General features: G+C 42.7%; 1 protein-coding gene across 4 annotated transcripts; it reads right to left on the reverse strand.

Annotated features, from left to right (window-relative positions):
• Positions 1 to 804: 804 nt before the first annotated feature.
• LOC143133813 (myosin IXb) lies at positions 805 to 26,910 on the reverse strand. 4 transcript variants are annotated; one of them, XM_076293693.1, is made up of 42 exons: positions 26,463 to 26,910; positions 24,885 to 25,791; positions 19,845 to 19,939; positions 19,468 to 19,530; positions 19,143 to 19,242; positions 18,791 to 18,891; positions 18,178 to 18,301; positions 17,835 to 17,924; positions 16,542 to 16,658; positions 16,306 to 16,440; positions 16,063 to 16,184; positions 15,655 to 15,796; positions 14,983 to 15,178; positions 14,472 to 14,544; positions 14,049 to 14,141; positions 13,071 to 13,184; positions 12,791 to 12,833; positions 12,140 to 12,262; positions 11,688 to 11,768; positions 11,436 to 11,546; positions 11,192 to 11,314; positions 10,538 to 10,687; positions 10,093 to 10,238; positions 9,651 to 10,001; positions 9,362 to 9,443; positions 8,577 to 8,759; positions 7,397 to 7,485; positions 7,196 to 7,290; positions 6,740 to 6,924; positions 6,504 to 6,611; positions 5,824 to 5,991; positions 5,536 to 5,577; positions 5,336 to 5,447; positions 5,169 to 5,242; positions 4,615 to 4,807; positions 4,133 to 4,261; positions 3,757 to 3,862; positions 3,491 to 3,622; positions 2,702 to 2,825; positions 2,406 to 2,497; positions 2,193 to 2,317; positions 805 to 1,934 (listed from the first exon to the last, which is right to left on the reverse strand). In XM_076293693.1, exons 2-42 carry the CDS (start codon positions 25,722 to 25,724, stop codon positions 1,732 to 1,734), a joined length of 5,775 nt encoding a protein of 1,924 aa, XP_076149808.1. In that variant the 5' UTR covers positions 25,725 to 25,791; positions 26,463 to 26,910; the 3' UTR covers positions 805 to 1,731. The 4 variants fall into 4 exon arrangements, with proteins under 4 accessions (XP_076149808.1, XP_076149809.1, XP_076149810.1 ...); XM_076293696.1 differs by having other exon boundaries at positions 1,807 to 1,934; positions 2,181 to 2,317; XM_076293694.1 differs by lacking the exon at positions 13,071 to 13,184 and having other exon boundaries at positions 26,463 to 26,908.
• Positions 26,911 to 27,904: the final 994 nt, after the last annotated feature.

Below are 27,904 nucleotides of genomic sequence, written 5' to 3' on the forward strand. Positions count from 1 at the left end.
AGCTCAATTAATACATGTAAATGCAAATTTGTTCAAGACCAAATAGTGGGTGCCTTTGCTTTGAGTCTTTACGTTGTTTTGCAGATCACAGATACAGATTACAGATCAACAACCAGCAGATGAAATGTTGACTCTTGTTCATTACCTTCTCTTCTCTTGCAGCTTTGTGGAATCGTTTTGTATATGGTCTTGAAACCAAACACTGAAAAACAGCTTTCAGAAATTACATGTGCCAGCTGAAGAAAAACAAGCTTGCTAAAACCCTGACTCACACCAAACACACTCTTTCTCTCACACACACACACAGGGATGGATTACTGAACAGGCCCAGGGACCCAAGCCTCTGTGTTAAGTCGCTACTAGATTCTCCACCCCTGATATCTGAATGGGGACTCTCAAAATAACATGCTTATGTTATGTGATACAGTATGTCTTAATAGAGCCCTTCAACCATATAACACAGGTTATGTTATTCACCTCTGATATCTGAATGGGGATCATCAGTCAAATAACACAAGTAATGCTATGTGTGATGTCATAAAAGGGCCCCTCAATCATATAACACGGGTGATGTTATTCACCCCTGATTTCTGAAAGGGGCTCCTCAGTCAAATAACATAGGTTACGTTATGCAATATGCCATAACAGGGCCCCAAGCATATACCACGGGTTGGGGGGGGGGGGGTGCGTCTGTGCTCAGAGGGCCATAACCCGTCCATGCATACACACACAGAGACACAGAGACACACACACACACACAGCAGTATAGTGTGCATACAGAGTGAAAATGACATTACAATATCATACCTTTCAACATCAACTTGTTTTAATATCAAATAAAAAACATGTCCTGATGAAAATTGGCAAATTGGGTAACAAAATTATTCACTGAATGAATAATTTTCAATGATTCATAGCAAATCATATATTCATGAATGGTTGAGTATCAAATATCAGTGAGTGACATGCTGTTTACCTGGAACTGGAAATTAACATCAGTCACACATAGACACACACCAGATAATATAGGTACAATATATACCATAATACAAAAAAACATTATAGATGTATGTTATGTATATCTACACAATTTAATATTACTTTCCTGGGCAAATTATCTTGTAGGAACATGTATTTCTAAAAAAAGATCTTAACATGACACAGGAACAGAGGCTGACTTCTGTGGTGTTCATGCTACAGTATTTACAGTGGGCTGTTTATCCAGTCCACTGTTACCACACAATCAGTGTACAATGCAAATAATTCAAAACCTCTTTTTGTATGCAGTCTATTCCACGAGAAAAGCCAAACACAGTTGACAACTTATTATTCATCCTATTCATGTGGCCACTCTGGTCTTCATGAGGTTGGTTTAGGTTTATGGGCTCCCCCTAAAATGTTAATGTTTGCAACAGTCAGAGGCTTTCACCTTTCACCTCTTCATCCTTTTCACAAAAGATCTTGGATATTGCTCCATCACTTCTCTTGAAAAGAAATTTGCCAGCTCAAAATCTAGAGTGATCATCATGGTCATGTAAGACAAGAGAGCAACAACAAAAGTGCTGAAAGTGAGGCAGCATTCACCAGGGACGCCATTACAGTGACAACAATGATTATCTGGTCTCGACTCCATGCCATGAACAGAGGACTATTCCAAAAACTTGAGGAGTTTTGATAATTGTACACACAGTTAGTGTTTTCAGTGTCTGTCCTTAGGTCTGGAAGACTGTCCTATATATCATCATCTATGTAAGGAATGTCGAGGTCTGAGAAGCGCAGTGTGGTTTTCGAGCTTGGTCCTTGACGCCTAGGACTACATGGGGAGGGCAGACCAGTACCGACATCCTGGTCTGGCAAAATGTATAGAGACTGAGTTCCAGCCCTCCGGTTCGATTTCATCACCTGCTGTTTGTTTGGGCATGGGGTCATCTTTCCTGGAGCACATGAAATGGGAAGTCTTTAACAATTAGCCTGGCTTTGGGATAATTTAAATAGCAGGAATTGTGATTCATCAGTTTTAGTGGTTAAGGTATTGCCCATGGTGTTATATTAGCAAATTAATTTTGCCTAGTTATTAAACTAGCTTTAGATGGACTTAAGACATACATATATATATAAAAAAAACTCTTCAAAACCAATCAGATGAATAAGGGGCTAGAACAGAAGACTAGGGAAATTACCTTTCTACTGACCTTCTGAGTCCAAGCTAAATCCTCTGTCCTCCAGCAGGCTATCTGTGCTAATGGATGACTCTGAGTCCAGGTTGTCATCGGATTGGCCCTCATCTAAATCAGGCAGCCTGCACGTCAGGTCATCCCTGTGATAGAAAGCAGAATGAAAGTGTAAACCCCAGAAAATGCGGCTGTTGAATGACAGAATGGTGCTGTATTAATTCCTTCACTTACTTCTCTTGCTTGATTGACTTGATCCTCTCAATCAAGACGTTCTCAAAATCCATAGATATTACATCCGATTCACATTTAGCTTTCTCATTGACCTGAAAGCAATTGATCAGAGTAAGTAAAATAACCAATTACCTAAAATTCATATATTTAAAGCACTGGTAAGTGGTAAGGCATTACTGACTAAAATCAATAAGCTATCAAGGCCCTTGTCAACAGACTTGTGTGCTAAAGTAGGTAGTGTGATGGGCGTAGTGTGACCTTTGAGCTGCTGTGTCTGTTAGGCGCTGTGTGCTTACCGTGTTCTGTCGCTTGAGCTTGAGCTGGTTCATGGCCAGAGCCTCTGCGTACTCCAGCTGCTGGATCTCCTGCATTTTCTCATTGTACCTCCTCACCTGCTCGCTTATCAGAATCTCCACACACCTGTATGAAACAGAGAAACGTCAGGAGCCCATGGCATCAGTCTGCATGTATGGACGGATGTTAAACATACAGTGCATTCAAACTGGTTTTCATGTGTTCAGTCCTGCTTATTACACAGCTCTTCAGAGTGCTGCAGAAAGTTCCATTCACATGAATGGGCCTTCCCAACGTTCAGACCTATGTTAAATCTATATAATCACCAGCAAAGTATATAATCACCGCTGTCTATGGCAACGGGTTCATTAACGTCTTTCATATCCTTCCGCAAGACGTCCGTTCGCTTATTGCAATGGAATTTCATTGAAAGGGAAAGTAAGCTAGTAAGACGTTGCCACGCAACACCTGAAACTGTCAAGTTTTATTTTAAAAACCCATTGTGTTAAGTTTCTTTTCTCGTTTTGGCAAGTAGCAGTGTAATAAGCGGGACAATGTATTGTCCGCTGGTAATTATCAGAAAATAAGTCCCTTCAGGTCAAAGCAAAACCCTTCCGCTGCGCGTCGGGGTTCTGTTCTCCCTGTTGTGACTTATTTTCTGATAATTACCGGCGGACAATAATTTATCCCTTACATAAGACCTCAGCTCGTAAGCAGTGTTTTGCAGAGTCTTATCAGTGGACAGCTGCAGGTGGCCAGCAGATGGTGAAGGTTGCTGTAACGGAGCTTACATGGTGGTCTTGCCCACATCCTTCATGCTGAGAAACGGATCCGTAGAGTTGGGGCTGCGGAGAATGCAAGGTGCAAAAACGATGGCCAGGGAATTAGTGGACATTCGATTGTGCTCTTCCCCTCGGGCCACCCTGATGAAAAGACATTGATTAGATTGATTAGAACAGTAACAACCACCTATTTTGTGTCGGCCCACAACAGGTTTAAGGTGAGTTAAGAGCACTTGACCATAGTATACACATCAACCACATGAATCTGACCTCACCTGACAAGGTGGAAGACAAGCCGCTCAAGGGTGTTATAGTGTGAAGGGGGAAGTTCCTCTATCGTTCGATACATGGCATGTAACTGGTCTGGCTTGTCGGGCAGCTCTGTGTGGGAGATACGTTTGCATGACTTAATGATTTAATAATTTCCTTATAGATATCAACACATGTGACAAAATATCCTGTGTTACCAGGAGTTCACTCTTTTAACACTTATCTGTTCCCTTTTCTCATGTCTAAAAAAACCCCTAAAAGATACATGTCCACACATACGTTTATTCCATATAGCTCTGTTTAATATCATACATTTGCAACCAAAATGTTAATGTGGGTAATGTGGATGTGAAAATATTGAGCTTTCAGGTGAAGACTCACCCGCAGCATGTAGAAAGTCATTGTACAGGTTGTACGTCATGAGTGGTTCAGGTAACTCCCGCAGCCACCTTTTAATCAAGCCTGTGATGGTGTGGATGGGATAGTTCTCCAGAATGGCAGATTTGGGATCTAAAAAAGACCAGTGTTGTTGAAGTAATGTGGAGGCTGGCAAAATATCTAATGGTCCTTGGTCTGGTTGACCGGAAAGAGCTTTCTGGTCCAATGGAGCGATAAAACTTTATAAAACTATACAAAATGATAAACTAGCAAGCGAGGCAGAAAAGACGCAACAGATGTGTTCTGTCCTTCACAAGACAATGTAACATCAAAATGAAGAAGATAAAGTTGTTTCCTATAAAAACATTTCCTCAAAAGGTGGTAAGAACATTTCTTTGCTTTAGTGAGAAGAAGCACTAAATGCATTTCTCTATGCAACACAAAGAGGTTAAGGACAGTCTCCAAGGCTTTTGTGAGCCTCTCACCAGTCTCCAGTATCTGGTGCAGCTCCCGTCCTCGACAGGCAGAGCCAGACTTGCGGTAGATGCCCTCTGTGTACAAGCCGTTCATCTCCACATGCTGCAGCAGCATCTCTATGACCATGGGCACCGGTGTGGCCTTGTTGGTCAGGACACAGATGTGCACGCCGAAATGCAGCGTGCCCGGCTTATTCACATTCTGTTCCACCAAGAGAACAGACAGTAGATAATGTGTCAGATCTCTTGAGCAGAGGCTGTAGCTGTTGTTTATTTCGCCATCATTTAATAAATTTCCCTCACGGGATCAAAAGAGTTTATATACTTATACTAATTTCACATCACAATTAAGAATTCAATGGTTCAAAAATGTGTAAGAATTCAACAGCTCAAGAACAAATTTATATTACATCACAGTTTATATGGCATTACATTTTTATAACATATTACTTTTCATGTGATCATTACATATTACATTTCATGTGATTACTGTATGGTTAAAATACACCATTCATATTCACTGTCACCTTTGAATTACTGATAACTTTAAGCATATGACTTACCTTCATCGAGGTGAGCTTTGAGCAATCTGTGATTATCTTGCTGAGGCATTTTTTATGGCACACCATTTTACAAGCTGAAAGAAGTCATGGGGAATATGAAGTGAACTTCAGAGTCACCATTTAGCCAACACCCAAACCAGCAGCACAGCAGAATGCTAGGTACTCACAGCCGCACATGCAGGCCTTCTCCATGCCCCAGATGTAGGAGCCACACAGGTCACAGGTCTGCATGATGGTCACCTGGTAAGTGCTGAACAGGTGATCCAGTGGGCTCTCCATCTACAGACATACAGTGTCAAAGCGTGCGCTAGGCATGGTTGTGCGTGTGTGTGTGTGTGTGTGTGTGTGTTTGTAATGTTTTACTTACGCATTTGTCTTTTTTCTGTTTTTGCTTTAACTTCTTGTTGAACTGAAATGCACAAAGGGTAATCAATGAAACCACAAACTTCACTCATCCCCATACACAAAAAAATATACATATTTGAAATCTATTTTTATTTGAAATTGGCCCAAAAAATCCATAAAAAAAAAATATATATATATGAAATATATTTTCACAGTATATTTTTGAAATATATGTAAATATTGGCCCACAAATATATTTTTTAACACTTAAAAACATATTTCAATATGTTTATGAAGCTTTTTAAATTACCTGAACCGGGTCAGCAACCTCCTTTTTGATCTCTCCTCGGATAAATCCATCCAGAACCGACTGAAACAAATTGACCACCAGCTGGATCTCTGACTTCTTTGATCCAGCCAGACTGGACACTCTGCTCTCATACCCTTTCATCAGACCTTTGTAACCAATCTGGGGTTTCTGTCCAGTCAGAGACAGAGAGGATAGGCATGAACTCCACAACTATAATTGAAATGTTTTGGCAATACATAAAAAATGCTAGTAAAACAGTTAAGTCCTAACTTGTTCTGTCTATATTCTCTACATTTTTACTTAATCATATCTTATTTCCTTTGTACTTCCTTTGGTCTTCTTCCTTCGATTTCCATGTAAAGCACATTGAACTGCCTCTGTGTATGACATTTTACTGACACTACCTTCTACTTTTAAAATATTTTTTTATCTGGTTTCTGTTTCGTTCTATGTCCTCAAGGAACACATTTTATTCCCCTGTATTTATGTCAACAATTATGATAAAAGTTTACCTAATTTTATTTAATTTACTTAAATAGGATAATACCGGTAATTGAATTAATTGACTTAATCAGAATAATTAGGTAATCCATTCTGTAGTCATCTGATAAAACAAATGGCTAAGAGAGATATATGAAGCTTTTTACATGTTGCATTGAATACTGGCATGGTTTGCTCACCGACACAGAGTACATGCTCTTGATCTGCTCTCTGAAGTGGTTCGTGGCCATGAGGAAGATGCGCTCAGTTTCTGACAGCTCTTTCTCTCGGGTGCGAAGATCATTCATCTGCATTTGGAGAGGGCAGCGAGGGGAAATATCCATCATAGGACTGTTTAAACTCATACACTAATATATGATATCAAGTTTACAGTCTGAACTGTACAATCAGAGCAGTGTTGAGACAGAACTCCGACCTGGTTGCCCAGGAACTCATCCAGGCAGCGTAGCTCATTGCTGTCGGTGATCTCACGGTCCAGGGAGGCATTCCACTGCTCTTGGACCCGCGTGGCTCGGCTAATTTTGATGGTGCGGTTCCGTTTGACACGACTGACCTGTCCTGAGTGCTGACTGGAGTGAGAGGAGTACGGAGAGAAGCCAGCTGTAGGATTGAAAGCAGAAGCAGGAGAGGTCTGTGTTAGGGTTAGGTGTAAAGAAACAAGGTAGCTGCTCAAACCAGAGTAAATGAAGTACATAAACATTAGGGGTAGAGAGAGAATATACTTAAAATATTGGAATATATTTATCATTTTTGACGAGGGCTGAGAACAGATCGAAGGAAGAATATAAGATATGAACTCATTAACTATGTGAGATACTATGGGACTATGAGAGATCAGGGAAGTCGTGCAGTGGCGAGGTGAACAGATTACCTTCTTCCCTTTCTGCTAGAGTCTTGGCCATAGTGACTTTCCCATCCTCTGGTGTCTGAGCCCGCTTTTTCCGGAACTTACTAAAGAATCCAACTCTGAAGTACATAAGCAGAGGGCCATATGTAATGTACGACACTACATCTTATAACACATTACAGTTTCGGAGAAAGTTTAATGATGTACTGGACTGTGAGACTGTACCTCTCTGGGGTGGGTGGCTGGGAGGGGTTGCTGCTGTCACTAGCTCTTCTAGTGTTATTGGATCCGTCCGCCTCTGAAGCTAACTGGAACTGCAGGAGACAAAAACACCATTAGGAAACAATCCAGCCTTTTACAAACACTCTCAATTACCACAACTAGCACCTGTTTCAAGAGAGAAAGATCACCATTAATAATCTAAGGGCATTGTTGTAGATTAGACAAAGATCACCATTAATAATCTAAGGGCATTGTTGTAGATTAGACAAAAAAGATGACGGAGTCACAAGAGCACCGAATGTCTCCCCAGCTAGAGTTACACAGTGTTAGCAATAAACCCAGTTATGACTCCAGTCCAGTAATCACAGCAGTTCTCTGCACCCATCACCAACAGAGCATAAACATAAACATAAACAAGCAAACACCACCTGCACCGTAAGTGTCACAAAACCACAATGCTGCTGTCCTCCCCAGTTTCACGTCACCACCAAAAGAACTTTAACATGCACAACTCCTACTTTGACCTTTTTATGACCTGCTTAATTTCTAACCTCCTCTGGAGTGTTACACACAAAACTGACCAATTTCATTTGATTGATTTGAAAGCAGTTGATTTCAAAAGGCCAAAGTGTTAGTATTTGAAGTTACAATTTACAGAAAGTTGTTCTTCACTGATTGTGTATTTCACACCAGTGGCAACTGTTAACTTCCCATCCATACTATAGGCTTAATTGGGTAAATGTTAGTGTGTTATAAACATTATTTGTGTGTGTGTGAAGGACTCACAGATCCTGGAACACAATTTTAACAAGTTTAGTTTTACTATGTCTCATACAGAAACTATTCAATGACCCTTAAGTTTGAATCACTGACTCTTTACTACTGCTAAAATGTTCAACAAAAAACACACAGAAAAGCTATCTGCAGGGTTATCTTCTTTTGCGACAAAAAAGGTTAGAAACCAGGCATGATATGAGATCACTGTGCCGCTGTAAATGTCAGCTCAAAGAGACAGTCTGGCGAAAGACAGCACAGCTGGCTTCCCTTGATGGCGATGCTGAACCATGCAAACTTCAGCTTTGCTTTTCATAGCCCTGCTATCATGAGGTCACCGCATCCGCATGCATGAGAGTGTTTTTTTTTTCTTTTCGAGCGTGCAGGAGGGTTCTTGTCACGCGGGTACCTTCACCCTGGGGTAGTGGAGCACGTCGCCAAGACTGGCGCGATTGGGCACCGCGGGGCTGATGGGCGGCAGCGGGAAGCTCCAATAGTCCACTTCCCTCTTGTCACTGCTCTTAAACACCAGCCCACTGCGGGCTTGGGCGAGACGGCGCTTGTGTTTCGGACGTTTGTGGCTCAAGTTTACCTATGGGGGGGGGGGGGGGGGGGGGTTTTTCAACCGGTAGAAGTTCGAGAAGCACAACAGACACTTATGATGACTTACCCCCTTGTCATCGAACGGAGTGAAAGAGAGACGTTCTCTCAAGACATCCAACTGCCACTTGTGTTGTCAATTTCATAGCCTACAGAAGCCTGATTCTCCCCTTTTAAACTTTGTAATCCAGATACACGTAAAGTCCAGCCCATTTGAATATATACTGTATGCTGAGGGGCTAATAGTACTCATGGCAAGCATTTCCTGCTTTCAGACTGGGTACTTCACATGCTTCACAATACTGAACAATATCTTTCCTGAGCATTTTCCTGTGCGCACACGCACGCACACACACGCACACGCACACGCACACGCACACGCACACGCACACACACACACACACAAGGACACAATATAATGATAGAATGGGTACAGTATACCAACAACTAACAACTGCTAAATACACTAACAAAATGTGTGTCCAACTCTTACAGTAAATTGCTGTGAATACTCTTAAGACCATGGCAGAAGTGTAGAAATTGAGATTTCTCTCAGCAGAAAGCCAATGTGTTTATTGTAACGTGATACAGTACCTCCGCAGGAGAGCCTGAGCTGTCGGACTCTGAGGAACTGATTTTTGACACATTATCCAGAGAGATGGACTTTCCTCGAGACCTGGTGTGGGTGATGGATGACATTAAACAAAAAGACAAATGCTATGATCCCTGTGTGTTATAAAACATCCAGAATGCAGATGCAGAGAGGCATGGAACACAAAGGAGCCACTCGAGAGAAATGATTTTCAAGGCCCATGCAGCAATGCAGCTAGACATAATTGATTTTTGATTAACAACCACCTTCCCAAAACACTGAAAAACTCACTGTAAACTCTGTATCTTCAGGTTCTGGGGTCGTTTGCCCTCTGGACTGCTTCCCTCATCGCTCCTGCGCTCCCTCCACTTCTCGGCCTTCTCCTTCATGGCGCTCTTGGTGTAGCGCTGCAGGGACGAGGTGCTGTACGGCTCGTCCGAATCGTACTTCTTGGCTCTGTCCAGCGGCTCTCCTCCTGGCTCCTCGTCCTCTCCATTGAGGTTTTGCGCCCGACTCCCAGCGTTCTCCGATTCGGGCAGAGGTGGAAGCGGCTTCTTTGGCTTCCCTTGGTCGTTACCTGAAGCTGCTGGCTTGGTCACTTTGTTTTCCTCTTCCCCTTCCTTGCCTTCCTCGGACAAGGGCCTATCAAACAGTAAAGAGCACCAATCAGAACTCTATTCAACATGGTCGTACCGGCGTGGTCACGGCAGTGAGTTGAGGTTTTGAGGGCTACCTCCTGCGGAAGGCCAGCTTCTGCATCTTCTTGAAGCTCTCGCGGCGGCGCAGGTACTCGGCCCGCTGGTGGGAGTCGCGCCACATCATCTGGATCAGACTGGCTGCCTTCCAGCGCCTCTGCTCACTGAAGCTCCTCCAGGAGCACTGGAGACAAACGAAAAGAGCTTAAATCCATCCTCCAACTGGACCGGCCTCAGCCTGATGGATTCCCTCGCTTATCTATATTTATGAATTGACTCTAACTGTTTTTATTGGTTATTTTGATATTTTAGTTTACTATTAATGTTTTAGAAAGGACTAGACCTCTGAGAACTTTTATGTCATGGTCTTAAGAGCCGTTCACACCAAGAACAATAACTATAACAATAACTATAACCATAACGATGGGTCATTATTTTTTAACTATAGATAACTATAGTGGAGCAAAAATAAAAAAAAGATACCTGTATAGCAATGGCGGCATCTCTCTTGTTGAGGTACTGCTTACGAGTTAAGCAGGCACGGAACCAGCGCTGTAGCGTGATGACGCTCTTCTTCACTCTCTCATGCCGTTTCTCCTGAAGTCTCAGATGTTCCACCTCCTGCAGGAACACCTAGGGGAGCAGACATGCAGCATGAGGAACGGAGCAGCAGACTATAAGTAAGGGATCATAGCATTTGGGCAGCAGACTATAAGTAAGGGATCATAGCAGTTGGGCAGCAGGCTATAAGTAAGGGATCATAGCAGTTGGGCAGCAGGCTATAAGTAAGGGATCATAGCATTCGGGCAGCAGATAAGGGATCATAGCATTTAGGCAGCAGACTGCTGGTAATTATAAGGGATCATGGCATTCGGGCAGCGGAAGTTGATGCCCGATCAATGTGGTAATGCGGCCATGTTATGAGCAACTATAGTACTAGAAATGTAAAAGTGTGTGTCGTTTGAAATTCATAATGTCATCAAGATAATGGACTAAACAAACTCACTGCTTATTTTAAGAGTTAAGATTTGTTACGGACACTCAAGGTTACAACTCAAACAGTTTATGTTATAGTATGATGTAAGACACTAAATTATCATAGCTTTGCTAGTACACAACTGATTCAATGACATTTACCTTTGTTTTCCCAATCTGATAGTTAGTCTCTTTCAAACTTAGATTTTGAAGGAGGTTTGCAATGTCCTCTTTTGGTGATTCCACTTTCTTTGGCAGTAGCACTTGAAACTGATCAATGAATTCCTGAACAGACAAAGAAATCACACGATTATCCATCGTGTTCAGGTGATTATTAGTGTCAGTCCAGTCTGTCTTCAGAATCAAAAGACAGCACCTTCAGAAGGCCTCAGACATCCTTATGTACCTTAAAAGTATACTTTGCCCCGTAGCCCGACCTCCTGATGCGAACAGTCTCCAGCATCCCTGTGTACCTGAGTTGCCGTAACACCAGAGCCTCATCAAACTGCATCTCCAGCTGACAGCAAATATTAGGAGACATACAAGTTAACTACTGGACAAACATAAAAATGAGGCAGACCTATAACACTGCCACAACAGCTTAACAAGCAGCCATCTCACACTATACAGCAATGTATGCATTGTACAGTCTGTTTACCTTCTGCGCATTGGAGCGGATGCAACGCACAAAGAAGGGTTCCGCCTTTTTCAGGGTCTCCAGCAGCTTGCTCAGAGACGACTGTGGAGATTAAGTGGAGACAGGACAGCAGAGAGTACAGCATAAGCCTCATTGATTTTTTTCATTAGCATCCTATTAGGGCAACACAAAACATCAAAAGCATCAGATCAGTGGTCCCAGTGACCAATTATCTCCTTGGGATGCTCTCAGAAGGTAATCAGTGGTGAAGTGCACAATGCAGCGGGGGAGTTTTGAACATTCGATTCTGTTCCACAACATTTTAAGGTTCTTAAATGCCATATTAAATCTGATAAACCCAGACATCCTTTAGAATGTTCATTTTTCCAACATTCTTGTCACACCAGTGTGATGGTACCTGCTGTACAGAGATAGAACACGAGATGCATGCGAGCAGCCAGAGGACATTCTACCTGAAACTGTGCACTGATACTTGGGGGCTTTTTCTTCTTGTGTAGGTGGAGCAGTGACCTGCTGACGTGATTATGAAGCGTCAGACCCACAATGTACTTAAGAGACTTGGAGTCAACGAGGTTCTGTATAGAAAGAAAGAGAGAGAGAGATTTTCAGGTTTTACAACCTTCTTCCCTAGGTCCAGTAGCATGAACATTAACAGGTTGAGTTAGAGTCTTTTTCTCTTCTAAAACAATAGCCTACATCAGTAGTTCTCAAACTGTGGGGCGGGCCTCACTAGTGGGAAATAGAGACATGTCAGATGGGGCGCGATGAACAGGAGGATCTATAATAATGCCTTTCTTTTTTGAAAAGGAAAATTATAGATTCAAAACAAAATAGCCACACACAAACATAGGAGTCATAAACAGACCAACATATGAACTAAAAATAGCATCTAATCTGGCGGACCGAGACATGAAATGCAACGTGGAACCAAAATGCAAAAAAAAAAATATTTTAACATTACCATTTTACAGAGTTAATTGGGTCAGGTGGGCCTTGAAAATTCCCCACCTCCAAAGTGGGGAATGACAGAAAAAGTTTGAGAACCACTGGCTTACATGTTTAGCTTTGGTATGATGTGCTAAAACAATAGCCTACATGTTTACCTTTGGGATGATCTGTTTGTTGTGTTTAGATACTCTGTTCTTCCTGTAGATGTTTTTAGAAACAATGATGACAAATCACAAAACAGTGTAGCAATACTCTGACAATTAAGACTGGAATTTTCTTACATAAAACATACTAATGACATTACATGCTTACATACAATCACATGAAATGCAGAGCATTGGGAAGCACAGATCAAATTTCATGTGGTAGATGTTGTGAATTTGTATACAAAGCCATGCAGTGGGTTGGGGGTTGAGGGGGATGCTCTGGACTCACAGAGAGAGGCGGCAAGGCTTCCTCAGAGACACAGTGGACTGATGTAGCTTAGCTGGAGCTGCCCCACCCTGCTCCAGCAGCCTAACTGAGTGTTGGATTTGGTCATGCAAGACCCTGATTCACCCCAGACCACAGAGGACAGTATTAGAAGACACCACAGAGGAGAGGAGTGGTTAGAGTACACCATAAACACAGTGCAACACCAGAGGAGACCATCAAGGCAATCAAGGACAGGTTAGACAGGTTATTCCACAGGATTCCAGAGAAAACAAAAATCACATTCCCTGAAAGTCAATTATACTGATTGTTCATATGTTGAACAATCAAAGGCTCAATATATAATTATCCATATCTAAATTTTCTCTCAGGATGGCTAACATTTCCCTCGGGATGAACTAACTAACTAACTAACTAACTAACTATCTATACCTACATATATATATATATATGTGGGGCTTGAATGAATATATATTCATACACATATGATTTGTATAAACCAGTGGTTCTCAAACTGTGGTACGGGTACTACTGGTGGTATGCGAACTCTCGCTAGTGGTACTCAGGAAGTCTCCAAGGGTTCTTTTCATAAAGATTTGACAACGCAAAACAGTATGTACAATGTAAAATATGTAGTTGAATTGGCCTATACGCACCTGTATTTTAATGCCGGTCATAATGGTGGTACTTGGAGAGCCAATTGTTTTTGTGGGTGGTACTCATTGTGAAAAGTTTAAGAACCACTGGTATAAACTGTATATCAGTGTAGACCCATAACTCATGCAATTCCTTGTGCCCAACATGTTAATACTGTTGTGAAAAGGGATTTTGATGTTTGATGTTAATAAATACACCTCAAATACACACACACACACACACACCATACCACATTTTTAGTCACTGAGGCAGAAAAGAGAGAAAGAAGTAGTCAACAGCTCTCACTGGCTGGTTCAAGTGAATGTGTTGGGCAAGTCAACTCACTTCTTATTCTCAAACGTAGCAAAAATGTCCTCAAACACCTCTAGGGGAAGCTCCTCCGAGCGATCGAAGGAGAAATCGATTATAGAGCTTTGGCTGGACATTACAGGGGGAAAAAGAGGGGTCATAGTTCAATGTTACGCTCTACCGGCTCTCTAACATAAACAAATAAAACAAACTTTTATGCCATTCACCTGTCATCTAGGATTTACTTTTGGAATGTAACATAGTAACATTTGAGACATTATGCAGATAGTTATAGTATCTTTCCAGTGGTATCAAGCAAGGCTGCAGGCCTTTGTGTCCTACTTAAACAGCTCAGATGCACAACCCACAATGATGCTTGTAGGTGAAAATAAAATCTTAGCAGGAGGGGGAGATGATGTCATGCTAAACGTGTAGGTGGGCGGGACTTAGTCACCTCACCTCATCATCCTCTCCAGGTGCGAGCTCCTCCGCTTTTCACCCAGTGACTGGCGCGTGTACCGCCGACACATAGCTGCGCGACACACAGACAAGCAGAACGAGTCAAACAACAACTCTCTTCTAAACAGAATGTCACAAGTCTCCCCCACCTCTGCTACAGCTCATGATCATAAAAATATTGAACAATGTCAGTCTGGAAAGCATTTCGGTTGATGCAATTTTGTGTTGCTTCATAGTCATAAACGAGAATATACAAAAGCAGAACTAACACCACTGTGAACAAACCAACCCTGTCGCACGGCTAGGAATTGCCTGTTGAAAAATGTGACATGAATGACACAATCTTCAACAGCCCTCCATGCCGAGCATACATACATTCTGGGCTGTGTGCATCACACCAACCCATAGCAACAAATCATTATCAACCACAAATCTTTTTGGTAATGTGGGTTTGAGACAAAGCCCATCCTCTAAGGCTACTCATTCCCTTCACCCAGACTCTGGCCGGTACCTGGGTTCTTTGTTTCCCAGCGTCGGCCAGCTTGGTTGAAGGCTGCCAGGCTGCGTATGGTGGCCCTGAGGATGCCCCAGCGGAACACGGCCACAGGGTCTGCGCCGATCAGCTGCCGCAGGAAGCTTCGCTCGCTACTGCGCAACAGCGCCACGATATCTGGCCGCATGTGGTCAGTGTTCTTCTCACGGAAGTCCTGAGGGTGTGCATGAAGAGGAGTAGACCACTCAATAGTTAGCACTAAGAGCTAAAAAGGTTGATTTGGTAGTTTGTGTCAATTAATGAAATATTTCAGAGGAGATTCCATTCATCAACATCAAATGTTTCAGCACAGCATTTGCAGCCAGCAGCCAGTGAGTGTTCTGGCACATAATGGCTGCCATGCATCACCCAGGGAGGTACTACATGTTGGTGGTGGTTAGTGACATTCCCCCATCACTGTAGTGCTTTGGGTGCCTTGATAAAGTGCAATAAATGCAATGTGTTGTAATTGTTATTATCAATAATCAGAGTGCAAGGACATATGAACATTTTACAATCTGCAACTTAATTACATGATTAATAACTTAATTACTACATCTACACTGAAGTAGTAAATTAATTACATGATTAATAACTTCATTACTAGATTAAGAGAAGACCCACACCACTGAATCATACTGTATCATGTACCTGGATCTGATATTTCACATTGCCAGCATAGTGCTTGATGATGAAGGCTGGCTCCAGCACTGGAGTGGGCACAAATGAGGGGTTCCCCCGATGCTGCTGCTTCAACTTGGCCAAAAGTGTGTTGTCTGTGGCATGGGGGAAGCTACAGCAAGAGCACAACAAAATCAGCTCAACACACACACACACACAAGCACTCATGTATGCACACACACACACACACACACGCATGCACACACACACACACGCACAAACACACACACACGCACACAACACACACACACACAGACACACACATGCACACACACACACACACGTTACAAACACAGACACGAACACACACACACACACACCACCACCAACACACACCAGCAGGATAAGAGTGTAAATGGGTCATATAGATGGCCATACTTGCTCTCCTCATCCAGCAAGTGGAAGAGTCCAGTGGGCTTCTTGCTAATGAGGTGGATGCAGCCGATGTTGTCAGTGTAGTCAATGTTGTCCCATGTGATGCCCTCGGCCTGATACTCGGCCTGTAAGACAATAGAAAAGAGCATGGCTGCTTGAGGCAGGGGAAACAAACTCTGTGTTCTTTTAAAATGGCTGTCTCAGCAGATCTGTCAAAGCTTAGACCGTGCCAGACCGTGCGCTCACCTGTTCCAGTGTGAAGATGTACTGGTTGCAGTAGTACTGAAGCTGCTCGTTGGCATAGTTAATGCAGAACTGCTCAAAGCTGTTGACTGTGAAATGTTCAAATCCAAAGATGTCCAGCACACCTATGGACAAACACTGTGACAAAGAAAATGGACAAGACAATACAGAGAATTATGGCATGTCATAACAAACCCATCAAATAAATTCCGCTAAACTGAACACACTAAGCTCCTAACCTGGATGGATACCTCCACATCCTTTTTGTTGAGCAGTGCATGATTGATGCGCAGGACGATCCAGTCAAACAGGGAGCCGTACAGGGACTTGGCCATGGAGTCACGCGCCGTCACAGCCTGACAGGGGAAATGACAAAGTATTTGCAGAACACTTGGATTAATCAAAAATGGGGATGCTGAGTACTGAAGTTCCCATGTTTTGAAATGGTCAGTTTTAGGTTAGGTTAGGTTAGGTTAGGTTAGGTTAGCCTTTATTGTCTCCGTTAAGAGAAATTTGTCTTCGAGAGAACAGAGGTATCCTATTCAACATCTCGAGAGAACAAAGGTATCCTATGCAACATGTGTAGCTGACTAACGTTACAATCAATAGTCAACTAATGTTACAATCAATCAAACTACATTAAACATATATAAACATACCAGGCACCATCCTCAGTACTAACACAGAACACAGTACACAAAAGTATTGCACAATGCCCTACACAGATTATTGTGTGAATGCCCTACGCCAAAATATTGCACAATGCTGTACACAAATTATAGTGACAATGCCCTAGGCCTAATCATTACATCACAGCCCTTATATAATAATTGCACAAATGCTCAAAAACATGTTGGTTCTGTAAATACTTTAAATAGATCAAATTACTGCACAATGACCTGCACCAAAATGCCTCATCACATCCTACATCCCTCACACCAACATAAAGCATTAATCTTTTATTGTTGAACATTTAGGCACAGAAATGTGTACCTATGCATCACACAGGTTGGTGACCTACATCTCCTGGCTGACAGCATCAGCTCTTACTCTTTATGGAGGATTCAATTTTGATCAGCAATTATATCCCCCATACTTTTTGGAAAGCTACATAGCTGAGTGACTTCCTGTTCTACACAGTCACCAGAACATTTATTTTGATCTTGAAGTATTAAGTAGATGTAATTTAGCAGAGGTGCCATAAAATTATCTTGAATGAAAAGACATGTAACAGTCTTAAGTCTAACTAAAGCTAATTTTGTAACTAGCTAAATCTATTTGCTACTTTAATACCATGAGCAATATCCTAAGCACACACATCAGTAGGTCAACTCAATGGCCCCATAGACCACACAATAACTTTCTTTTATGTACGATACACTTTGCTCACTGACTAACTTTGTACTTTGGCCGTCATTTAAATTAGTGCCCAAGGGTTTTTCCCCTCTGTATCAAACACTATAAAACACAGCATTTAGCTTTCTCATCCCCTTCCCTGACTGCAATGGTGGCACTGTGGCACTGTTACCTACCTCGCTGAGGCTGTAGGGAAGGATTAGTGTGTCATTGGCAGTCATCGCTTTCCTCTTGGTGAGCGCCTCCACCAGGAGTTCCCTTTTCACCTTAAACCACATTATAGAACATCACCTGTGCATGACGGGTTGCCCAGTGCCATACAGTTCACATTTTGTTTCAATTTTTGTTTTTCATCTTAGTTTAATTTGACAGTTTTTTTTTTATAACAGTTTCAGATAATTATTATTTGAAGAACCACTCAACTGTGGTTCGTCTTAACAATGAACTCCTTAGAAATACAGAAAGACATATAAACTGAAACTGCCGTATACAAACGGCAGCACGGTACTGTGTCACTACCTTCAGCAGGTCAGACAGGGTGGCCAGGACGTGAGGTGGGCCCACCCGCAGGCCCTCTCCATCCCCCGCTGGCTCATACGTCACATTGCCCAGGTACAGGATGGCCGAAAGGACGGAGAATATCCTGTACCGGACATAAAGCATCACATTGCATAATTCATAATTCCATAAAATCGTATTCATAGGCATCATTAATCAGACAAATGTCTGGCGGGTGCAATAAGGGTTGTGAAATAGTACTGAGCTGATCTACAGAGACAAATCTAGCACACATGCGGAAGGCACCCTGGAGGTTTATGAAATTCTTATAGCATTCTTTTCTTTTTAGGATTGACAAGTCCCAACCTGCCATTCACAGAGGCAACAAAAGAAGGAATTCTAGGGTGGTTACAGGAACTGCTTGTGGGGAAAGCAAGCAGTCTGTCATCAGAGCTGCGGGAACATCCCTGAAAACAGTTTTATAAGAAAAAGAGGCACACCCCCTTTTGTGTGCATATCCTACAAAAACTATTTTTAAGAATTTGGGAAGAATGCTCATTGGACTGAATAGCTGCCATGTTAAGTCCTTATTTTTGTTTGTTTCATTTTGTTTTCTTTGTCAGGGGCAACCTACTGTTTTTTTGTGGCTGGTAGAAATCCCACCATCTCCATGGCCTGCTGAAGTCTCTTAAACTCATGTTTGTTTTCTGCTTTATCCTCCGACTGAAAGTTTTCCTGTGTCACAGTGATGAGATGAGAGAAGTCCACGTGAGGTGCATAGCAATGGCTATAAACTAGACAGCCAGCGAGATAAAGCAATCCAATAAACAAGCTTAATCATACCAAACAAACAAACAGAACAGGTGGATTTACATGTACCAACAAATCAATGTGAGGTGTTGTCCATCTTCAAAAAAGCAAAGAGGTATTTCTGACTCAAAATCCATTTCTACCATTGACATTGTTATCATGTGAAACCTCCAAACCTGTTTGAGGTAGAGGTAATCTTCAGGTTGCAACAGCTTGAATTCTTTTTGCTCCTCTCCTGTGGTTCCAAGCAACAGATAGTAAAAGACATGGTAGTTCCTGGAGGAAAGATGGAATGGAAACATGCTCTTGAGCCACTGATGTTTCCATTAGCATTCACTCACTGACTAACAACAATTGGGCTATGTTTTATGACTTCGCAGGATTATTCTGTAAGACCTATTCTGGAAGATTCTATCTCATCCCAACAAATGGATAGAAACTATAAGAGGCAGACGAGTACACTCTACAGTGTGTGTAAGCAGTGAGATGCAGGGCGTGTACCTTTCACTCTTTTCCCTTGACACCAGGCGGCATTTCTCCAGCAAGTACTTTTCAACGACTGCCCTGCATAGGAATAACAATTAAGATCATTTTAATTTAATAAACCATGAAGACAGACTTTAGTTCACCTAGCCTATTTTTAAAATGGGTATGCCACCTATTTGTGAAGATGCACAAGTGGGCAATTATGCAATAGCTTCAATCTAATAGCTTAGAGCTATTTCTGTGGGGCTGGTTTTTGTACAAAAGAGAACAGGTAAATAACAGACATTTCTGTTTCCTTCTCTTGGCTACTTTGGCCTGTTACTGTCAACCATCTGTCAGGAATACACTGGAGATAGAGGAAAGAATAGACCGGGTGTGCACTGAAATCTTACCCTCTTACAACTCCGCTCTCTGAGTAGTTCACTTGGATGAACTTCCCGAAGCGACTGGAGTTGTTGTTATGAGCTGTCTTTGCGTTCCCAAAAGCCTGTTTGGAAAGAACGAGGGAAAGAATGCACAATTATTTATGATTTCCAGACACAGGAAGAGAAAGAGTGACATTCCTTGAATAGCTGCATGGCAAACACATTTAGCCTTCGTCTAAATGGGTGGGGATAAATATTATTGTTCAGCTGGTGAACACAGAAAAGATAAAAACTTGCTTTAAGAAAGTGCAACTCACTGGCCAGTGAAACCAATGAAAAGTAAACTGCTCTGGAGTATGGGTTGGATTAAATGTCTTTTATACTAAGCTGTCATGTTTATGTTTGTGCACTGTAAGTATATCTGTCCTTTTTTGGTGCTTTTGCTGCATGTACATTTCAAAATAGTTACATGTACTGTTTCAGCCATAATAAGGATGTGAACATTTGGTTTCAGTCTTGTGAAACACAAAAATGTGAACTGAAAATTAAACGTCTTTGAAACTCCCCAGCTATATTCTCCAGAGCAGATGACCACTGTGTTGAATGATATGTTGAAGTCCATATGAGAGAGCTCTTATATGCTTTTCGATCCTGTGGAAACCTGGACAGTTAAAATAAATCAGGCACCAGGAATTCCAGAGTCAACCCCAACTCACTGCCTTGCGTAACATGGCATGAGGTAGACAGATACTTGAGAATGATACCTACAGTACACCTACAGTGGTCTATCTCTCTGCCCTTCTCCTTCCCCCCTTACAGAACCATGCTGGATTCTGTTATAAAGAGCCAAGACACGTCACCTATCAGGGAGCCATATTCCTGCGTAAAACATTGTACTAAATCTGACACATACAGTATTATGGACTGTAATAGCTGCACACCCTATCACATCACATATAAAATAGGGGTACTCTCTATTCTCTAGCTGGGTCGAGATTGCAGCACCGTGCCTAAGATGTGGATGGCAGAGGCACTGTGACAGCTGTAACCCGTTAACATGGCTGTAACCCGTTATCATGGGTGTAACCCGTTAAAATGGGTGTAACCCTTTAACATGGCTGCATGGCTGTAACCCGTTAACATGGCTGTTACAAACTAGAGCTGCCTGATGAAAATCAACGCAGATGCAACGCAGGCAATGTGTTCATATGAGAGTATGGATGTTATCTTACATCCAATCACACAAAGTATCGCACTGTTTAATGCTGTTAACAGTGTGTAAAGAACACAAAAATACTATCATGAAGCATAGAGTAAATAGAGACCTTGCCTTGATCACAGACAATGACACATTTAGACCAAATGGTTGTGGTTAAATATTTAACTGCTGGTATTGACTGCTTCATGGGTCATGATTGCACTTGTCAACACAACAGAAACACCTCTCAAGCTAGCGTGGCTCAGCATTGAAGGCCTGGGATTTTTGACACTTTTCAGCAGACAGCTTTTCGCTGAGTTCCGGTGTCTGAATGTTTGTGAATAAGAGGTGTCTTCTAAAGGTGTGATCATCATTACATCATTCAATACCAAACCGAGTCATTATGGAGAACAAGACACGCAGTAGACCAGAGCAGCCTTTGGCAGACAATAGTTTATGTCTAATCAGGAGTTGCCATTCCTGTCACAAGCTCAAACTAAGTGTAGTACTAAACGAGCGCAGATCCTCTCAGGCAGTGCTGCGCATGCCTGGACTTTGGCTGCAGGGGAAGAGTGTGCCCCTCCCACCTCACCCCACCCTCCCCCATCCTACTGACTTCAAACACATGGATTTCTATCTTGCATTTTTGAAGCACTTATTCAGGTGCAGTCGTTAAAATCAGCTTTCTGTATGAGGGAGGACCATATGTGTGGGAGAAAGAGAAAGACAGAGAGAGAGAGAGAGAGAGAGAGAGAGAGAGAGAGAGAGAGAGAGAGAGAGAGAGAAAGAGATAGAGAGAGGACACGATAAGGAACCAAGGAAGAACACTGATATGGCTGTGAGACGTGTCCAATGGAAACTAGGCTGTGTGTTGAAGGCAGGCAGGTCCGTCAGGTGACCAGGAGGAGCCTGTCTCAGCTCGCTCCTGTTCCTCAGCTTTCTCTGGTATTCTGCAGCAGCCGCCTCTGCTGCTGCTGAGGCCAACGCCCTGTACCTTTCCACACACAGCCAGCAACATTCACCTCCACCCCCAACCCCAACCCCCAATAACCAACCCAACCCACTGACACAGTCAATCAGAGGCCATCAGCGTCTTTCTTAGGAGAGGTGATCAAGGCCTCCAGGGTTTTCATTTTGTTAAGATTGAACACCTGAAACTAGAGCTGCGACCAGAGACACAGCATCTCAGGAAAACTGCTTAAGAGTTTTAGTTCTGTCATGTTGACCTTTCGGCATCTCTTACCAACTTCAATATTATATTTTCAAACCGAGCCAATAAAGTATATAAACCCCTATTCATATTTCACATTTTTACAAAAGTGTTTAGGATAAAGAACTGACGGGCTGAATTAATTATTCAGCTGATGAATAGGTTCACCTAATTTTGGTGTTAAAACAGAAATAGAGTACAGTGAATAAAAAACAGCACTGACCATAAAAATCTACTGGCAGCTTTAGCCACTGTCAGAAGACTTAAGAGCTTTCCCTATGATGAAACAGTGGATGTTTTGGCTCAATTCAGAGTATACAGAAAGAATGCAAAGTGCCAAATATACCTCAGACTTCCTGAAGAACAATGCATTAAATTCTCCATTCACTGGGTAAGGCTGCTACTGCATGGTCAAGACAAGACCTCAAAATGGTAAATCCCCCCAGTTGTGTGTTTAGTAGAACAATGGAACTTGTCTGTACTGCCCAGTGAAACCCAGCTGACTAAAGTACTAGAGTCAATCACCACACATTGCAGACAGGAAGCATCTAAATAGGGTGACTCCAAATAAAGGCTTAAAAACTATTATAATAATGGGCAAAGCACTATAACACTTATACACTAAACTAATGTATTATTATTATTATCTTTTCATACATTAATATGGTCTGGACATATGTTTTCTAATAGCACTAATTTATAAAAAGGCCCTGTTTCTGGAAATGTGGAAGGGCCAGGAGGCTTGGTCCTGGTTTATCTGATTATGGCGGGTCTTGCTTCAAGTCCTTCTGACATCCACAAGAATAGGTCACAAGCAGAGAGCTACCAGATTAGCACAAAGAAAAAGGCTTTTAGGGGAAATCAACAGGAACTTGTTGAACCTGTTCAGAGACAAAAAAGACTGTTTGGAAAAATGGTGGCTGGCTGTAGCAGACAAGATTGCTGGGTTTGTTTCTTGTTGTGGTCTTTGTTTTTTGGCTGTTTCCCTTTACAGAGTGAGTGGGCTAGACTTCTATAGTAGGGTTAGCAACAGGTGTCAATTCTCACAAATATCTGTTGAAGTAGTGAATACATTATCCAAAACCCTACTAAAACTAAAACTACTTTTACTTAGACAGAATTTCTAAGATAAGTGAAAACGAAACTATTAAGCTAGCAAACCATTTACCAGCACATCAATACAGTTGTAATATTACACCCCTGCACAAACAGCGACTGTATGTACATAAAGCTGCACAGTTTAAAATGTAGCACAATAGAATATGGGTTCCCTTTGAAACTTGAGTGAGATAAGATATCAAGGCCTTTGGGAGTGATTCACCCTGTCTGCACTGTAAGAGGAAGAGCAGGCTCAACACATCGCCGTGTCTCTGCAGCGAAGGCACAGTATTGCCAAATGTCGGCACCCAGTTTCGCTCATGCAGCCTATATTTGTCATGTGTTTAGGCGTCAGACCTTTTAGCGGTGCTTCTGTGCTTTCAGAGCGGAAACCATATGGGAAGTGCCCCTGACCATGTGATTAGAGGCACAAAGCTTCCTTATGGCTGTAGAAATCCTGTCCATGGGACTCTGACTGGGACACAATACACAATGCTTGGACTGTCACTGCACAGTGTGCATGGGGCTCACTACTTTATGAGGGCAGGGTAAGAGGATTGCACACCAATCTGGTAATTAGCAATCAATAATCTGTCAAACCGTGCCCATATTGTGTGAAAGCAAACCTTTCATGACCACTAGGAATATTTATATTTTTTGTTTACTCCAAAAAGTGTAGTGTTGGATTCATCTAGAAGGAAGGATCTGTCTTCATCAAGGGTGAAATGACAAACGTAATGCTATCTGATATCTAGTGGTTTAACCATTTCCTGTTCATCAACATTACCACTTCTCGAACCTCTTAAACACTTCTTAACCAGCAGTAACACTGAGACTGAAAAATCATACTAAAGCTAATAGATAAGTGATCAAAGCAAAAGCCTGTAAGATGCTGAATCTACCAACAATCTAACATGCTCTTGATTTATGAGCCAGAACCTTTGGGTCCTGACATTTTTTGACCCATAATGACTTCCCTCAGTAAACCCCTGGACCATGACAAGCATAAGGTGATCCAGACAAAAGCAATAGGACAACCTAACCCCTCAGACACAGATAATCTGACACAGAAGCATTTGGGCCTGAACACAACAGGGCTCTTTGGGTAAAAGGTTGAAGAACCCTTTTCAGTCATTTTGTGTCAGTCATTAACTACATTAACTAGCTAAGATTCTCACTGAATCACCCCCCCCCCCCCCACCCCCCCCCGGGTTTTACCCAGCTTGAGTTGCTGCAGCCAACAGCTAAGGTAGCCAGGCAGCTACAGCCCTACACTCTGAGGGGTATGAACATGGGGGCTCATGAACATGCCCCCAGAGTGTAGCGCTGTAGCTGCCTGGCTGCTTTAGCTGCTGGCTGCAGCAACCCAGATAACTATGTGACAAATCGTCGGCATTCCCCTTTAATGTCGTAAGCTTTTATACAACAGCTGACAAAAGAGTACTCTCTCACTCTTTCTCCACATACATTCCTCTGACCTCATACTTCCACGGTCAGAGTGTAAAATCACTCTTGAAAACCATTAAACTCCACCTGGCCAACCTGGCAACAGATGACATACCTCCAGGACGGGCCCTGCCCCCAGGATGGTCCTCTCCACTCCGCTGGTGTAGCCCTTCTGGCTCAGAGCAGTCAAGCAGTGGATGAGGAAGTTGGTGCTCTGCGTCTTCCCCGAGCCGCTCTCGCCCGAGATGATGACAGACTGGTTGACGCCTTTCTTCAGCATGGTATGAAAGGCAGAGTCCGCAATGGCAAACACATGCGGCGGCTGCTTGCCCAGATGCTGGTTCTCGTACATCTTGACGTACTTGGGGTTGTAGATGGGCAGGAACTTGAAGGGGTTTATGGCGATGAGGATGTTGCTGGCGTACGTGTAGATAATCTCCTTGTGGAAGCGGTAGCGCAGGGTGTCCAGGATGCTCGTCTCGGTCAGGACGGGCAGGTTGCAGAGGTCATCGCAGTCCTCCTGCTGCGGAGGGAGGAAGCCGCGGCTCAGGAGTCCCCGGGCTTCCCTCTCCGCACACACCGAGGCCAGGTGGTCGTACGGGTTGGAGCCATCACATTGGCGCTCCTGCAGCACAAAGAAGTAGCCCTCACTCTGAGGGTGCTGCTCCTGGGCCTTCCTCGGCCACAGCAGGAGCCTCTGCACTGGAAGGTCACTAGGCTGCAGGATCCACTCCTCCCCGCCACAGTCTCTCACCTCCACCAGCACATAGGGCTTGGACGTGTCCAGGCCAAGGGTGGCTCTGGCGTTCTGGACGACGGTAGCGGTGGTAGTTGACTTGGGGATATTGAGGGTGCAGCACGGAGAATTTTCGAGGGACAGTCGAGGATAGATTTGTAGAAGGAAGGTCGCTTCCTCATCTTGGTGGGATGACCTTTCGTCATCTGTTACACTCATCCTGACAGACACACATCAGGCACACATCAGCATACCGCAGTCTCCTCCACCAACATGTGGTTTTTACCTGATGCAGGAGAGACAGAGGGAAAGAGAGAAAGAAAGATTGAGAGAGAGTTCTGAAATTGAAGCTCTTTATCCATGAGATAGTTGACATAAAATGAAAACAAATGTTCTGTCACACCTATAAAGTTTATTTCAAAGGTATTCTGCATAAACCAACCATAAACAAGCTTCTTGTGATTCATAGCTCACCGTAAATTTAGTCTTGAAGTATTTTCCCCTACTCCTCTGTATTATCCATAATTCATTATAAGGGATATGACATAACGTACATGAGAAACCAATAGTAAGAGATTCTATTTAGATGAAATCAACACAAAAGGCTAAAAACACATATATGCTCACGTAGGCTACTAGACCGACACCACCTGCAAGCAGAAGAAGAAGCAGAGACTGGTTGAGCGCGCATGTTGATACATGTTGAAGAAAGCAGGACAGCGAGGTCAGAAGACGATTATAGTATAGTAGGCTAAGCTACATGTCTTTAATTCACCGAATGAAATAGCCGAGTAATTACTCTGATATAAACAATGCACGCTCATCATCGTCGCCGTAAATCTTCTGAGGCAATACCCTACATTGAACGTATTGACGCGCAAAGGTACTGAAATGCTAAATACTCAAAAGACATACGACCAACATAGTAGTCTAACACTACTTTTGTCTAAGACTTACCTCATTTCATTTTTGGTGAAGTCTTGATTTCAGCTTGACAAAGCGCGACGAGTAAAATCCAGTAGGTTACTCTGTTGCCAAAACAAGCTATTCACCTGTGCAACCGTGGTGGTGGTGGAGGAGGAGGCAATGATCAAAAAGGATTGAGTTCAAAGTTTACTCTGTACACTTAGGGAATATTCCGTTCGAGAGTAACATTGCTGAATAATCTTTCGATTGAAGTATGACTTTTTTAATAAATATAGGCTTAATTAACATTAAAGTAGCCTCCACTAAGCAATGTAGTTTTCACGTTTGACTGGCTTTACTTCCTCTTTGAGCGACTTCGCCCAGGCGTCCGTCGTGTGGGTGTTGCTGCTGGCTGGGCCCTTCCCTCTCAGAATGCATCTCTGCTGCCCCACAGAAATCAGCCTCACCTAGCAGGGTAATGATTCATCAAATTCAAAGCCAGCTTGCTCTAAGGCTTATGTAGGCCGATAAACACTTGTTGTCGTCGTGTTTTTGTTCTCTGTGTATTTACTAGACTATTTATCTAACAATTTAACAAATGAGCATGTATTTAGTCTCGTTAAATATTTATAGGCTATGTTTAGATGATTTTTTTATGCAGTTTTTAAGCAGTAGGTGGCGGTACATCTATTCATAGTTCTCTCTGTAATACCGTAAGCATTATTCTGCAGTCTAGCCTCAACAAAACCACTGTTCGAGCATTAATCATGGTTGGATATATGAAGAGTGAAATATCAACATTAAGTGAAAAATTACAGAAAGTCTCATGTGGGTCACTTGGCTCCAGCCTGAGCAGCTTCAATTACTTCAGTAGAAATATAGTCTATAAATGTGCATCCTTTCCCCAAAACCTTGGAGCCAACCTGCTATGATTGTGTGGTGCTCCCATTTTAGATTCCTCTGAGTGAAAGTGTGTCTGACTGGCTGGCCCCCATGCTCCAACTAGGCTTATCTGTCTATAGGCCAAATGCTGCGAGAAAGGGAGAGACATTTCTTTGACACTAGAATAACTGTAATCCACATAAGCCACATGTTCCTTGATTCTCTATTAGCTTCTCAGTCTATGTCTATGCTAACTGAAATAAACTGGAATTGATAATAACTTAAATAAACAAGTGTGATCATTTTTAAGTTTGAGGTGCGAAAAGGAGAAGAGGAAATGGTTGTGAGAAGAAAGCATGAAAGCACTAGGTCTCTAACAAAGCACTGGAAATTGAGAAGCGTCGGACTCCCCTCCCCCTCTGACCGTCAGTGGTAATGGTTTTCCTCTGTCTTCACGTCGACTGTCTCCAGTAGGCCTGCTGGTCATTCCCTTCCCATGTTAAATCAATTTATCTGTCTTAATATCCGCAGAAATGCCATTGCGCTGTCACCCACACTTACATCGACTCTCAATCACCTATGATCTCTTTCCACAGTTGCCCTCACCCAGT

This window comes from Alosa pseudoharengus, unplaced genomic scaffold (assembly GCF_046254945.1).
Source record: "Alosa pseudoharengus isolate Yale_2024_CS ecotype anadromous, Long Island Sound unplaced genomic scaffold, YU_APseudo_1.1 YU_APseudo_1.1_scf_2, whole genome shotgun sequence".
NCBI classification, from domain to species: Eukaryota; Metazoa; Chordata; class Actinopteri; order Clupeiformes; family Clupeidae; genus Alosa; species Alosa pseudoharengus.